Below are 14587 nucleotides of genomic sequence, written 5' to 3' on the forward strand. Positions count from 1 at the left end.
ATTGGTTTTCAAAACTATTTTAAACGATTCTATATAAAATTTCCTTAAAATACATGTAGGGGACGGCTATACCTCCCATGGACCATCAAGGAGTAATTTCAGTTTGAAAAAAAAAAGGAACCCCAGGGACCTTCTCACCCGTCGGAGTTTGAAAACATTGAACTAAATTGAACACACCTAAACTGACTTCATTAGGTTAGGTTAGGTTTAATGGGTCGCCCAACAAAGGTGAATTCACTCGGAGGCCAGTTTGGCCCATTGTGGTACCCTAGAGAGACAAAGGGAAGAAAAAAGAAAATGTGGGACCACGTACTAGAGGTTATACACGAATAAAAGAAAAAGACAGGAGGAGTGGAGAAACCCGAGTGGGAGATGAAGCACGGATCTACCAACGCCGGAGCCTGTGGCAGCCCCCCATCGGAACCATCCTGTTCCCTCATCAAACCTCAGGAGAGATACCAGAGGTACGTTCGCTAGTTCACCCAGATCACAGCAGAAATGGCTCCCCAGAAAGGAGAGCCTACGTCTCTGCAGACCCGTACAGGAACACAGCAAGTGCTCAATAGTGTCCTCCTCATCCTCATCGAGGCATTTCCTACAGAAGTCATTGGGCGGTATCACCATGCGGCCTATGGCACAGTGTCCGGGTATGACCCCTGTCAAAGTACTCATTGACTTCTTATCAAACGCCAGCAACTCCCTCGTCCTCTTGCGCCTTCGCAGTCCGGCAACCATCTAACCTCTCCCACCTCGTCACCGACGCCACCCTGGCCATCCCATCTACTGTATTCAGTAGCTCGACAAATTACACGTAGGCAAGACCGATGACTGGTCCGCCCGGCGCAGACGAACCCCTCCTGGCGCCCTCCTCCGCCCTCTCATTCCCTGGAATCCCCTCATACCCAGGAGCCCATGTCAGCGTCACATCGTGGGCGCGGAGCCTATCCAGGGATTTCAAAAAGTCCGTCACGCATCTCGACCTCACTATCCTAGACCCCAAGACCTTGAGCGCCGCCATACTGTCCACATAAATCCTGAGTTTCGAGGGCGGTAAGCCCCTTGCCAGAATTTCTCTTGCGGCTACTGCAATGGCACAGAACTCTGCCTGAAAGACCGTACACTCGTTCGGCAGTCTCAGAGACATACTGATATTGAGTGCATCAGAGTAGACTCCCAATCCAGTCCCTGGCTCCATTTTGGAGCCATCTGTGAAAATCGAGGTCTCATCATCCTCAAGTACACCATCCGCCCTCCATTCGTCCCTGTCAGGAAAACTAGTCGTGAATGCCCTCACTCCAGTCGGCACTGGTGAAAGGTAGTCGGAGATCCTCCTCATTCTAACCTCCGTATCCATAACATCCAGAATCGAAGTGTGGCCGCAACCATCCTCCTCAAGGCGGCCCAGTACCAACTATAGGCCCCAATGGGCTGCATATCCAGCGTCGCCTCCAGGGCTGCTTGCAGGGCGGATCTCAGCGTCCCTGTGATCCCGACGCAGGCCAGTCTCTGGACCTTCTCGAACACCTATGTTCATCCAATAATTCATCTTAGGAGTTACCCCCCACTTCCTACCGAACATCCTCCTGCAGGAGTAAAAAGCGCACAGTGCCTTGCGGCTTCTTTCCTCGGTGTTTCTTTTTCAGGACAGTTTCGGATGGAGGACTATGCCTAAGTACTTCGCCTCCTTCGACAGCTGTAGGGTGACCCCGTTCATGGACGGGAGTCTGAACTCCGGTATCTTATATCTACGCGTAAGGAGCACCAGCTCCGTCTTCCCTGGGTTGGCCCTCAAACCATTTCTGGTAGCCCATCGCGATTACCTCCTCAGTGAGCCTTCCATGATCTCGCTGATCGTCGACAGAAACTTGCCTCGGACCAGCAGCACGACGTCGTCCGCCTAAGCGATAATCCTCGTGCCGTCCCCACCGAGATCCATCAGGATATCATTAATCACGAGGTTCCACAGCATCGGTGAGAACACCCCTCCTTGGGGCGTTCCTCTGGTCACCCGCCTTCTGACCACACAATCTCCTAGGTATGCATTAATAATCCTGCCATAAAGCATATTATTTGTCCATTTGGAGATTAAGGGGTGAATCCCCGCGCGGTCCAGTGCAGTGACTATCGTCCCAATCTCCACATTATTGAAAGCCCCCTCAATATCCAAGAAGACCGCCAAAGTGTAATCCTTCTGTCGAAGAGACGTCTCGACCTCCTGTACCACCTCATGAAAACTGACTTCATTAGTGTTGATTGAGATAGTAGTTGGGAAAACAGCACTGAAGAGTTTGCTGAAACAACAAAAAAGTGTAAGAAAGTCTTTGTACAGAAAAGTTTATTGTCTTCTCAGGAAAAAGACCTACTTGACAAGTCGGTTGTTGTTGTAGCAGTTTGTTGTGTTTTATCTTTCGTCGGCTTGATTCTGTTGAGTGTCCAGATTCAATAACTCTGCGACTAAGATGGAGTGCGTCCAGAGAGATCTGGGGTTGAGTGTAGTGGATCTGGCTGGGCAGTTAAACAGGTGACGTGTGGTCCCTGATCACAATCGGGACATACATCTTGCACGTCTGCATCAATTCTTGCTCTGTAGGAATTGAGCCGGTTGCATCTGCCGGAACGTAATTTAACCAAAACTACTCAGGTTTACCGGGGGAGGTCAATTTCTTCAGATGCAACTGGAGGCGGTCGTTCTTCAAGGACGACATTCTCCCGGTAGCTATTTATCGCATCTGCATGAATGTTGTCTAGAACCGCATGATTTACTGCTTGATCTAGAGGTTGTCTCATGTAGCGCTGAACCTCACGCTCTAGATCATGTAGATCTACCTTAAGGCTTCTAGGCGGTGGATCACTATCCACAAGATGATGATTTGGATGGTGCCTGTGATATCAGCCTAAACAGCATGCAGTTACGTCTTCGCATTGGTAGGATCTTTGTCTCCTGATGGAGGTGGTTCAGGTGAGAGCTAAGGAGATTGCCTGTCGCAGTTCAAAGAGTGGCATTCTGACAAATCTGAATATTATTCCACTGGATGTCACCTAGCTGACGAAACCACATTGGCGCTGCATAACTTACCACAGACCTGCCAACAAGGTTTCTTTGTCAGAACCCCAAGTGCTGTCGGCAAGTGACTTGAGGACCTTGTTTCTACATTTGACTTTATCGCAAATTGCTGTAGCATGTGGGGAGAATGTGTAAGAGCTGTTAAATGTGACACTTGATGGTCGGAATAATTCCTCCATCGACCATCACAGTCCGCCCGGTACTCACCTCATGCGTATTTGTAGTGTAGTTCAGATCTCTTGCAGCGAAAAAAAGGCAAGTTCGTTAAAGTAGACGTTCAACCTATCGCAGATTTCAATAATGGGTGAGGCCTGATACCATGATCATACAATCGTCCGCATATGATACGATATTTATACCGTCTGGAGGGGGTGAAATGGAGGTTAGGTAGAGGTAAAACATGATAGGTAGAGAAGATATCACCCCGCCTTGGGAAACTTCCTGTTTCACTCCGCGGTGCTTCGACTTCTTATCCCTAAATTGTACAAATGGCAGGCGATCACACAGATAATTTCAGGCCTCAAATAGTTTGACATGGCCGACCGTGTCGAATGCCTTCGATAGGTCCAGTGTCACGAGGACCGTCCTATCACATGGCCTGGGCTGATTGCAGCCACGGCAAATGTGTGCGGTGATGGCATGCAAAGCAGTTGTTGTGCTATGCAGTCTTCGGAATCCATGTTGATGCTGGGCGAAGGGAAATTTTTCCAGCTAGGCTCGGGAGGAGTATTGCCTCAAGCGTCTTTGCTACTGGTGAGAGAAGGGAGAGCGGCCTGTACGACTCACCCAAACTCGGATCCTTTCGAGGCTTCAGTAGTGTCATCACTCTGCCCATTTTCCAGACATCGGGAACTATAAGAGTGTTCAAAGACAAGATGAGGACAGTAGTAAGGTACTCAACTCCAGGTAAATCCAGATTCTTCAGCAACAGTGTAGAGATTCCGACGGGGTTCAACGCCTTGGGTGATTTGGCGCCACGGATGACATTCGTAACTTCGCCCACGGTAAATTGTGATGGCTGTACATCGGCTCGGAGACCACGGATACGGCGAAAGGCTCTCCTCCTTGCAGAATAAACTGACGGCGGAACAACGTGGCGCATCTCTTTGGATCAGTCACTAACTTTGTCGCAGTGGTATGGAGGAACGTCTTATAAAGGTCCCGGCACGGGATAGCTGTGAGCACCACACAGTCTGGAATATTGAGGTCCGATCGGTGTGGTGTTTATTGCTGTCACGAGAAGCTTAGCTGCGAGCTACCCGTCGCATCCACAAGTTACGGACTCCATACGGAGTAGCTGCGACGGCTGTGGCGGATAAGCAGCGGTATCGGGCGGAGAGTCTCAATGAGAGCCTGGGCGAACCGGCTCCTGCACAAATATTGAGTGCCTATGCCCAATATGAGAAGGTGAGTTATTCGCGTATTTAAATAACCAATGGTCAACCTGTTCCCGCGGCGATCGGTCCTTTGGAACGGAACTACAATTGCTTGTCAACACCTTCACATGAAAATGTGGCTACAACAACTTATAAAGGGTGTCACCACCACGCAATTGGAGTAGTTGATGTTGGATTTTAAAACTGGCGGAAGCATCAAATGTTCTCCATACTAATTCTTGCTCGGCTAAGAATAGGAGATACAATTTTAATCGGGCAAGACTTAAGGATCGATTATGAATGGAAACTCAAACTATAGTTGAGTTGCTAGAAGATAAAATCATGAAAAAAATTGAATATAAAGTTGAAAATTTTTGTCGATCTATTACTGATCTGAGAGAATGTCTCCTCTCTTTCGTCACCAGAAGTTCTTGGAAATTTCTTAATTTTTTTATTGTTATTTATTTTAATTTCTAATAACTTTCGTTTTCCGCTTCTTCTCTAAATTTGCAGCCACATGCAGTTTATGCCAAAGATGTCTTGGATATTGAACAATTCTCGACCGTTAAAGGTGTAAATATCGATGATTCCGATTCGAATTTCTATACGAAATTCAATACTGGTTCCGTATCAATATCATGGCAAAATGAAATGATGGAAACTGATTGTTTCCGAGAGTTGAATGTGTTTGGTCCAGATGACAATCCAACACCTGATTTGCTGATAAATGCCATACCTCAACCAGATACAACCGGATGTTTTCCCTTTAGAAGAAAGGTAAGAATGAATTGAGATAAGAAATATTTTCCCGACAAATAGAAGATTTTAGATGGGTAAAAGTATATAAAATGAAATATGGACTAAATTTGTGAATTGAAGAAAGCACGACAGCGGCAACACAAGGCATTATGCTGTATTAAAGAAAAATTGAATCGGACTGGATTTGATGTCCGTCGTAAGTAAATACACCTGTTCTCCAATTTGAAAGGATAGGTGGGCTGCAATTCTCATTAAAGCCAAATATTTGTATATCAGCCAAGCAGGCCATAAATAAAAATTGATTTTTTAAGCGTAGTTTTTTCAAATCGAATAAAAAAACTGAGTTTCTTCATTATGAAATGACAGAGTATAATGAACACTTTTCACTAGTACAGACGACGTTTGAACACAATTATCATCCAGAGCTGGAAGAGTGGTTCCACAGTTTTCTCACCTGTACCTGGATGCGTACGGAAGCTCATCATGACAAGTTCTAACGAATCTTGTGAGGATGAACTCCTGGTGGAATCAGAAGACGAGGCTAACACAACAGTGGTGGAAGTTCTGAGTTCTGACTATGGTCCGGTTTCTACAGATAAATCTCCACCATTGTAAGGCCGCTTCGGCGGCTCTAAAGGTCCTCCTGATGGCAGGGGGATTTGAAGTGGTTCTTATCCAGGAACCATGGGTGTGTGGAGAAATGGTTCGTGGACAAAGAATTCCGGGATTTAAACTTCTCAAGGGTAAACAAGTCTCATTAATGGCTGGCTTCCCTATATATGGTACACGATTCAAAGATGCCGCCTTCAAACCGCTAGTTAAAGCCTCTTCTGTAGGGAAGAACAGCCTCATTATAGGAAGTAATTCTAATGCACATCACCAGATATGGGGAAGTTCGGATGTCAACGAAAGGGGTGAGCTGCTTATTGAATATATTAAAGGTTGCAGTCTGGCGATTTGTAGTAAAAGGGATAAACCGACCTTTATTACCAGAAACAGGCAGGAGGTACTTTTGTATCGGAAGATATAAGTGGAAGATCAGAACTTTCAATTCCTTTAAGTCGCCATGCCCTGATTATGTATTACTGGCTGAATTACAAGCTGTGTCTGATAGACTGGTTCCCTGGCTTAGGGAGATATACTCTACTTGTATCAGAATGTCATAGAAAAAAGAAAAAGGTGTAAAAATGGTCGTGTATGCTGATGACGTAGCAATTACGGTTAGGGGAAAGTTTTCCAGCACTCTAAGAGATATATTTCAGGAAGCTCTACGTGCAACAGCAATGTGAGTTACCGAAAGTGGTCTAGGTATAAATCTGTGCAAGGCAGAGGTAACTCTTTTCAGCAGGGGAAACAAGTTACCTACAGTGGAACCTGTCTTCTTGGATGGAGAGAATGTTTCATTTACAGAAAGCGCAAAATACCTGGGTGTTCTGCTGAACAGGAAATTGAACTTCAAATCCAACATTTTGGAAAGGGCAAGAAAGGCAACTCTTGCCTTATACACCTGCAAGAGAGCAATTGGTAAGAGTTGGGGGTTTAGACCGTGTGTCATGCATTGGGTATATACTGCAATTGGCAGACCTATAATGCTATATGGTGTTGTGGTCTGGTGGACTGCGCTTCAAAAGTTCAACTACTTCTCAATATGGTTCAGACCCAAATTTGGTTCAGATCGAACTATATTTAGATATAGCTACCATATAGACCGATCTCCCGATAAAGGGTCTGAAGCCCATAGAAGCTTAATTTATTACCCGATTTCGCTGAAATTTACAACAGTGGGTTATTTTAAGTCTCCCCACATTTGACGTAAATATGGATCAGATAGGACTATATTTAGATATAGCTGCCATATAGACCGATCTCCCGATAAAGAGTCTGAAGGCCATAAAAGCTTTATTTTTTAACCGATTTCGCTGAAATTTGCAACAGTGGGTTATTTTAAGCCTCCCGGCATCCGACCTAAATATGGTTCAGATCGGACTATATTTAGATATAGCTACCATATAGACCAATCGCCCGATAAAGGGTCTGAAGGTCATAAACGCTTTATTTTTTATCCGATTTCGCTGAAATTTGAAATAGTGTGCAGTTTTAAGCCTCCCGACATCCAACCTAAATATGGTTCAGATCGGACTATATTTAGATATAGCTGCCATGTAGACCGATCTCCCTATAAAGGGTCTGATGGTCATAAAAGCTTTATTTTTTATCCGATTTCGCTGAAATTTGGAATAGTGCACAGTTTTATGAAATTTGAAACAGTGAGTAGTTTAAGGCTTCCCGACAACTGACCCAAATATGGTTCAGATCGGACTATATTTAGATATAGCTGTCATATAGACCGATCTCCCGATAAAGGGTCTGAAAGCCATAAAAGCTTTATTTTTTGACCGATTTCGCTAAAATTTGGAATAGTGCGCAGTTTTAAGCCTCCCGACATCCGACCAAAATATGGTTAAGATCGGACTATATTTAGATATAGCTGCTATATAGACCTATCTCCCGATAAAGGGTCTGATGGCCATAAAAGCTTTATTTTTTATCCTATTTCGCTGAAATTTGGAATAGTGCACAGTTTAAAGCCTCCTAACATCCGACCTAAATATGTTTCAGATCGGACTACATTTAGATATAGCTGCCATGTAGACCTATCTCCCGATAAAGGGTCTGAAGGCCATAAAAGCTTTATTTTTTATCCGATTTCGCTGAAATTTGGAATAGTGCGCAGTTTTAAGCCTCCCAACATCCGACCTAAATATGGTTCAGATCGGACTATATTTAGATATAGCTTTCGGATAGACCGATCTCCCGATAAAGGGTCTGAAGGCCATAAAAGCTTTATTTTTTATCCGATTCCGCTGAAATTTGCAACAGTGGGTTATTTTAAGCCTCCCGACATTTGACGTAAATATGGATCGGACTATATTTTGATATAGCTACCATATAGACCGATCTCCCGGTAAAGGGTCTGAAGGCCATAAAAGCTTTATTTATTACCCAATTTCGCTGAAATTTGCAACAGTGGATTATTTTAAGCCTCCCGACATTTGAACAAAATTTGGTTCAAACCGGACTATATTTAGATATAGCTGTCATATAGACCGATCTCCCGATAAAGGGTCTGAAGGCCATAAAAGCTTTATTTTTTAACCGTAAATATGGATCGGACTGTATTAAGATATAGCTGCCATATAGACCGATCTGCCGATAAGGAAACTAAAGCCCATAAAAGCCTTATTTATTACCCGATTTCGCTGAAATTTGAAACAGTCAGTTTTACTGAGCCTCGCGATATCCGACCTTAATATGCCTTTTTACTTGTTTTGACTCATGATTTCCGGGCGCTGACACTGCAATACTTGGAGTTAGGTATTGCTGCTGCATATATTGCCACGTATTGAAGATTTCATGACGAGAGTAACGACGGCATCGCTTGCGACACATTCCAACGTTCATTATATCTTATCGACCTACTTAAACGTGCATTTAGTCTATGGATTCTAAACAGAAATTATGTAAGAAGTGAGAAAAAGTTTTTGAATTTACAATGGTTTTTGTTTTTTTATTATCTTTCAGAAGAAACAACCAGCAAGAACACAACCCATACCCATTCCTGAACATTTATTAACCACTAGTCACAGTGTTAGTTTAACTACTGTTGAGAGCTGATAGAATATGAAAATTACCAGAACAACAACAACAACTATAACTACAACTTCTACTAATGCCACTACAACAACAACATCATCATAAAACAAAATAAAAAAAAAAAAAACTATCAGAAAAATCTATACTTTGCGCGTAATTAACCAAAAACAAATTAAGAGAAAAACTACAAAAATAATTACTTTAATAAACAAGAAGAAGAAAAAAAAAACCAAACAAAAAGAAGCATACATACATTAAATCACATTCATGAATTTAAATGAAAAACTCTCAAAATCCCTTTCCAACTTGACCCTCCTTGACCACCACTCTACCAAAAAGAAAAACCACACACTCACACAAAAGTATACTGCACAAATACACATAAAAACCAAAAGCCATAAACTTACAATCTACCCATATTGTTAGATAAAAATATAAGTAATCTTATAATAATTGAAAAAAAAAAACAAAAACAATTAATTACACAGAGAAAACACTATTTTGATTGAAAAATCGATAGAATTTAGATGAAAAAAATGTATAAAGAAAATTATGCCATATTCAATTAATAATTTTAATTATTGCTAAATTAATTCTAAAGACTTTTTTTTATAACATCTGGAGTGAGTCCTATATCTTCAAAGTCTTTGCGATCACATTCAATGCCGGCACATTACCGTTTCTTCGTAGTCTACTATAAGAAAGAGCCCTCATACGATTGCACCGAACGAAAAATTAATACCGATACACCCAGAGAAAAATTGATACCAAAAGTGCTAATTTCAATACCATACGGTATTGATAGTAAAGCAACACCGTATGGTACAAAAGTAAATACCCGATGGTACGAATGAAACATAAAATGATTAGTATCGTTTGGTACTAGCCTTATTACCGAACTGGTATTAGTGTTAATACCAATCTATTATTGGTTTTAGCACCAGACCGTTATTGAATTTAGTACCCAATCATTATTGGTTATTCCACCCCCTAATGAACCAAAAAAAAAACCATTGAAAATAATTGTAATCTAATTTTATTTCGATTATTATACCCTCCACCATTGGATGGGGGTATACTAATTTCGTCATTCTGTTTGTAACTAAATATTCGTCTGAGACGCCATTAAGTTTATATATTCTTGATCGTCGTGACATTTTATGTCGATCTAGCCATGTCCGTCCGTTCGTCCATCCATCTGTCTGTCGAAAGCACGCTAACTTTCGAAGGAGTAAAGCTAGTCGCTTGAAATTATGCACAAATACTTCTTATTAGTGTAGGTCAGTTGGGATTGTAATTGGGCCAAATCAGTCCCTGTTTTGATATAGCTGCCATATAAACCGATCTTGGGTCTTGACTTCTTGACCCTCTAGAGGGCGCAATTGTTGTCCGATTGAAATGAAATTTTGCACGACGTTTTTGATATGATATCCAACAACTGTGCTAAGTATGGTTCAAATCGGCCAATAACCTGATATAGCTGCCATATAAACCGATCTTGGGTCTTGACTTCTTGAGCCTCTAGAGAGTGCAATTCTTATCCGATAGGAATAACTTTCGAAGGAGTAAAGCTAGCCGCTTAAAATTTTGCATAAATACTTGTTATTAGTGTAGGTCGGTTGGGATTGTAAATGGGCCATATCGGTCCATGTTTTGATATAGCTACCATATAAACCCATCTTGGATCTTGATTTCTTCAGCCAAATAGAGCGCGCAATTCTAATCCGATTTGGCTGAAATTTTGCATGAGGTGTTTTGTAATGACTTCCAATAACTATACCCTGTATGCTTCAAATCGGTCGATAACCTGATATAGCTGTCATATAAACCGATCTGGGGACATGACTTCTTGAGCTTCTAGAGGGCGCAATTCTCGTCCAATTTAACTGAAATTTTGCACGGTGTGTTTTGGTATCACTTCCAACAACTGTGCTAAGTATGATTCAAATCGGTTCATAATCTGGTATAGCTGCCATATAAACCTATCTTGGATCTTGACTTTTTGAGCCTCTAGAGGGCGCAATTCTCATCCGATTTGGCTGAAATTTTGTACAACGGCTTCTCTCATGACCTTCAACATACGTGTCTAATATGGTCTGAAACGATCAATTGCTTGATATAGCTCCCATATAAACTTAGCTCCCGATTTTGCTTCTTGAGCCCCTACAAGGCGCAATTCTTATCCGAATGAACTGAAAGATTACACCATGTTCAGCATTTATTTATGTTCCGGACTATAACTAGCATAACAGTTCTTATATTCTTTGTTTGACTAAAAAGAGATACCGCGCTTAGAACTAGAACAAATGCGATCCATGGTGGAGGGTATATAAGATTCGGCCCGGCCAAACTTAGCGCGCTCTTACTTGTAAAATATAGAAATCTCTTGACATTTGTATCGGTTATAGTTAATATCAGAATTTACGGCGTTCTTACTGAAATTTGAAGAAGTTAGACCCCTTGAATCTGTATTTGGTCCCTCTACATCCATGGTTTTGTTCTGCACTCTTAACGATTACACAGAAGGGAATTTTGGGTTATCATCGCCGATTTTTACAGTAATTAACTTGGAAAAACCTACTAAAAAATGAGGTCAGCCTACCAACCTACCAAAAATGACACAAACTACCAATTTTGGCAGGAACCTGCCAAAAACAGCAACACTGTTTTGTGACTACATAAACATCTATTGTGAATGGTAAATTATAAAGAAAAATGTTCATAAACGGTATTGAGTTGAATTGCATTGCCGCACATGTTCTGCAAGATTTATATCACAAATCAAAGAAAGAAAAATCAGACATGACCTTTTTGTGTCCTACTATTTCTGAACGTTCCATATTATCAGTGGCTTTGTGACTACATAAGAACATAAACATCTATTGTGAATGGTACATTATAACGAAAAATTTTTAAAACGGTATTGAGTTGAATTGCATTGCTGCACATGTTCTGCAAGAGTTATATCATAAATCAAAGAAAGAAAAATCAGACATGACCTTTTTGTGTCCTACTTTTTCTGATCGTTCCATCTTATCAGTGGCTTTGTGACTACTTAAGAACATAAACATCTATTGTGAATGGTAAATTATAAGAAAAATATTCATAAACGGTATTGAGTTGAATTGCATTGCTGCACATGTTCTGCAAGATTTATATCATAAATCAAAGGAAGAAAAATCAGACACGCCCTTTTTGCCAAAAAAGGAACAAACTATCAATTTCGGTAGGAACCTACCAAAAACGGCAACTGTGTTTTGTGACTACATAAACTTCTATTGTGAATGGTAAATTATAAAGAAAAATGTTCATAAACGGTATTGAGTTGAATTGCATTGCCGCACATGTTCTGCAAGATTTATAGCATAAATTCAAGAAAGAAAAATCAGATCGATCAATTGTCCTCGCATTGTATCATTTAACTTTTTTCAATCAAAACTAGTATTTTCTCTGTGTATTGAACTACAAATTAAAACACATAACACTTTTAAATTGTATATCTAAAGTTCTCTTGATTTTTCAGAGAAGCTTTTTCCCCAATTTGACATGAGAAAATATCCAAGGATATATATGCAAAAATGTCATAAAACTTTCCCCACTACTCCTTCTTTCCCCCCTAAAACACAAATACATCTAGCGTGCTAAGTTAGTTCAGCTGTTGTCTTGAAGATTTTTGAGTTTATTTTTTTTGTTTTTTAATTTTCCATTAATTTTTTAATTTAAATAACTACATCATGTGTAATAATAGTACTTTATCTTTATACATACTATAAACAAAAGTTGTTTTGCTACATCAGTTCTAAAAGTGTATGTAAAATTAATTATATATTTGTTTGTATATTTTTTCTAATTGTAATTTTTTTCTTTTTTATTTTTTTTTTTTTATAAATAAGTTGTGTAATTTTTAATATTATTTACGAAATTCAAAAGACTTTTTAAAAAAGAAGAAAGAGCAAATCTAATAAAAACCAACCTAATGCTAAATGATAAAACAAAAATTTTGTTTTTGCCTATTTACAAAATGAGCAACAAATACGCATAATTTATATATAGAAGTTTATAAAACCAAACACAGATTATAAAGAAAGAGAATAAATTTTATGTTTTAATTTTACACTTTAACATATATATATTAAAATTATATTTGTTTTATTTATTTTGATTATTATTTAATTTTGGATTTCGTTTTAGTATTGTTTGTTGGATGGTTGGATACAGCGATACTAAGAGTAAATGAAGAGAATAAGGACACGAAAATAGTTGAATGACCAGTAAATAACTTGTAAGGATGGATGGATACAGCCTACGAGTAACTGGAGAGAATAGCAAAACGATTAGAAAATAGTTGAATGACCAGTTAGTTGGTTGTGTAACACCTGGGATATCCCTCTGCAGTCGATATAACCATTCATCAATAAAAAAACTTTCATTAAAATGATATTCATTCTCATGGTGAAAGATACAGGGAAAGATACAGGCTTGTTTCCCCTTTTGTAGATTAACCTTTCATTCCAATGATATTCACTCTCATGGTGAAAGATACAGGCTTCTTTCCCCTTTTGTAGACTAATGAAATACGGATGATGGAATCAAAGACCAAGCCCTAGATTAGGGAGCATATATTATTTCCGCAATAATGCTAGTTGAAGCAATACTTCACTGTTTTCTTTGGAAAATTTCGCAAAAATACATATTTTTTTGAAAAAAAAAATATTCAAGGCCATTTTCAAGCTCGAAAACGCTGTAACTCCTTCATTTTTTCAAATATCGAAAATCCAAAGGCATCCCTGAATTCAAAAATCGAAAAGAAATCATTAAGTAGGCAGTATTTCTTCAAATTTGCACTTTTAATTTTTTTGCATATTTTGAGGAAAGGGGTTAGCCTTATGAAAATTCTCAATTTTTGATACCCCAAAAATTTTCGAGTTGAGTATACAGAACTGAAGTTTATGGCGAAAAATGCGGTTTAATGCAATCCCTGAGCGTTTTACTCAAAAAAAAGCTCAAAATCGCATAATTGATAGTAAGAAAAGGTTAAAAAATCTATGTAATATTCAAGGTCAAAAACGCTGTAACTCCTTTATCTTTTCGAATTTCGAAAATTCAAAAGCATTTAGTGTTTCGAATTTCTAAGAGAAATCATAAAATAAACAGCATTTCTTCAAGTTTTCACTTTTATTTTTTTCGAATTTTTTTTGCAAAGGGGTTAGCCTTATGAAAATTCTCAATTTTTGATGCCCCAAAAATTTTCGAGTTGAGTATACAGAACTGAAGTTTATGGCGAAAAATGAGGTTTAATGCCATCCCTGAGCGTTTTACTCAAAAAACAAGCTCAAAATCGCATAATTGATAGTCAAAAAAGCCAAAAAAAATCTATGTAATATTCAAAGTCAAAAACGCTGTAACTCCTTTATCTTTTCGAATTTCGAAAATTCAAAAGCATTTAGTGTTTCGAATTTCGAAGAGGAATCATAAAATAAACAGCATTTCTTCAAGTTTTCACTTTTATTTTTTTCGAATTTTTTTTGCAAAGGGGTTAGCCTTATGAAAATTCTCAATTTTTGATGCCCCAAAAATTTTCGAGTTGAGTATACAGAACTGAAGTTTATGGCGAAAAATGCGGTTTAATGCAATCCCTGAGCGTTTTACTCAAAAGGCAAGCTCAAAATCATATAATTGATTGTGAGAAAAGGCAAAGAAATCTATGTAATTTTCAGGGTCAAAAACGCTGTAA

General features: G+C 39.5%; 1 protein-coding gene across 2 annotated transcripts in view; it reads left to right on the top strand.

Moving 5' to 3' along the window:
* Positions 1–12023, top strand: part of LOC106092777 (G protein-coupled receptor kinase 2) — a 299371-nt gene extending 287348 nt beyond the window's left edge. For both annotated transcript variants that reach the window (XM_059362081.1, XM_059362082.1), the window contains exons 10-11: positions 4954–5217; positions 8782–12023. In XM_059362081.1, the coding sequence (XP_059218064.1) occupies positions 4954–5217; positions 8782–8874 (357 nt within the window). In that variant the 3' untranslated portion in view covers positions 8875–12023. The remainder of the gene's footprint in view (positions 1–4953; positions 5218–8781) is intronic.
* Positions 12024–14587: the final 2564 nt, after the last annotated feature.

Source organism: Stomoxys calcitrans, chromosome 2 (assembly GCF_963082655.1).
Source record: "Stomoxys calcitrans chromosome 2, idStoCalc2.1, whole genome shotgun sequence".
Classification (NCBI taxonomy): Eukaryota; Metazoa; Arthropoda; class Insecta; order Diptera; family Muscidae; genus Stomoxys; species Stomoxys calcitrans.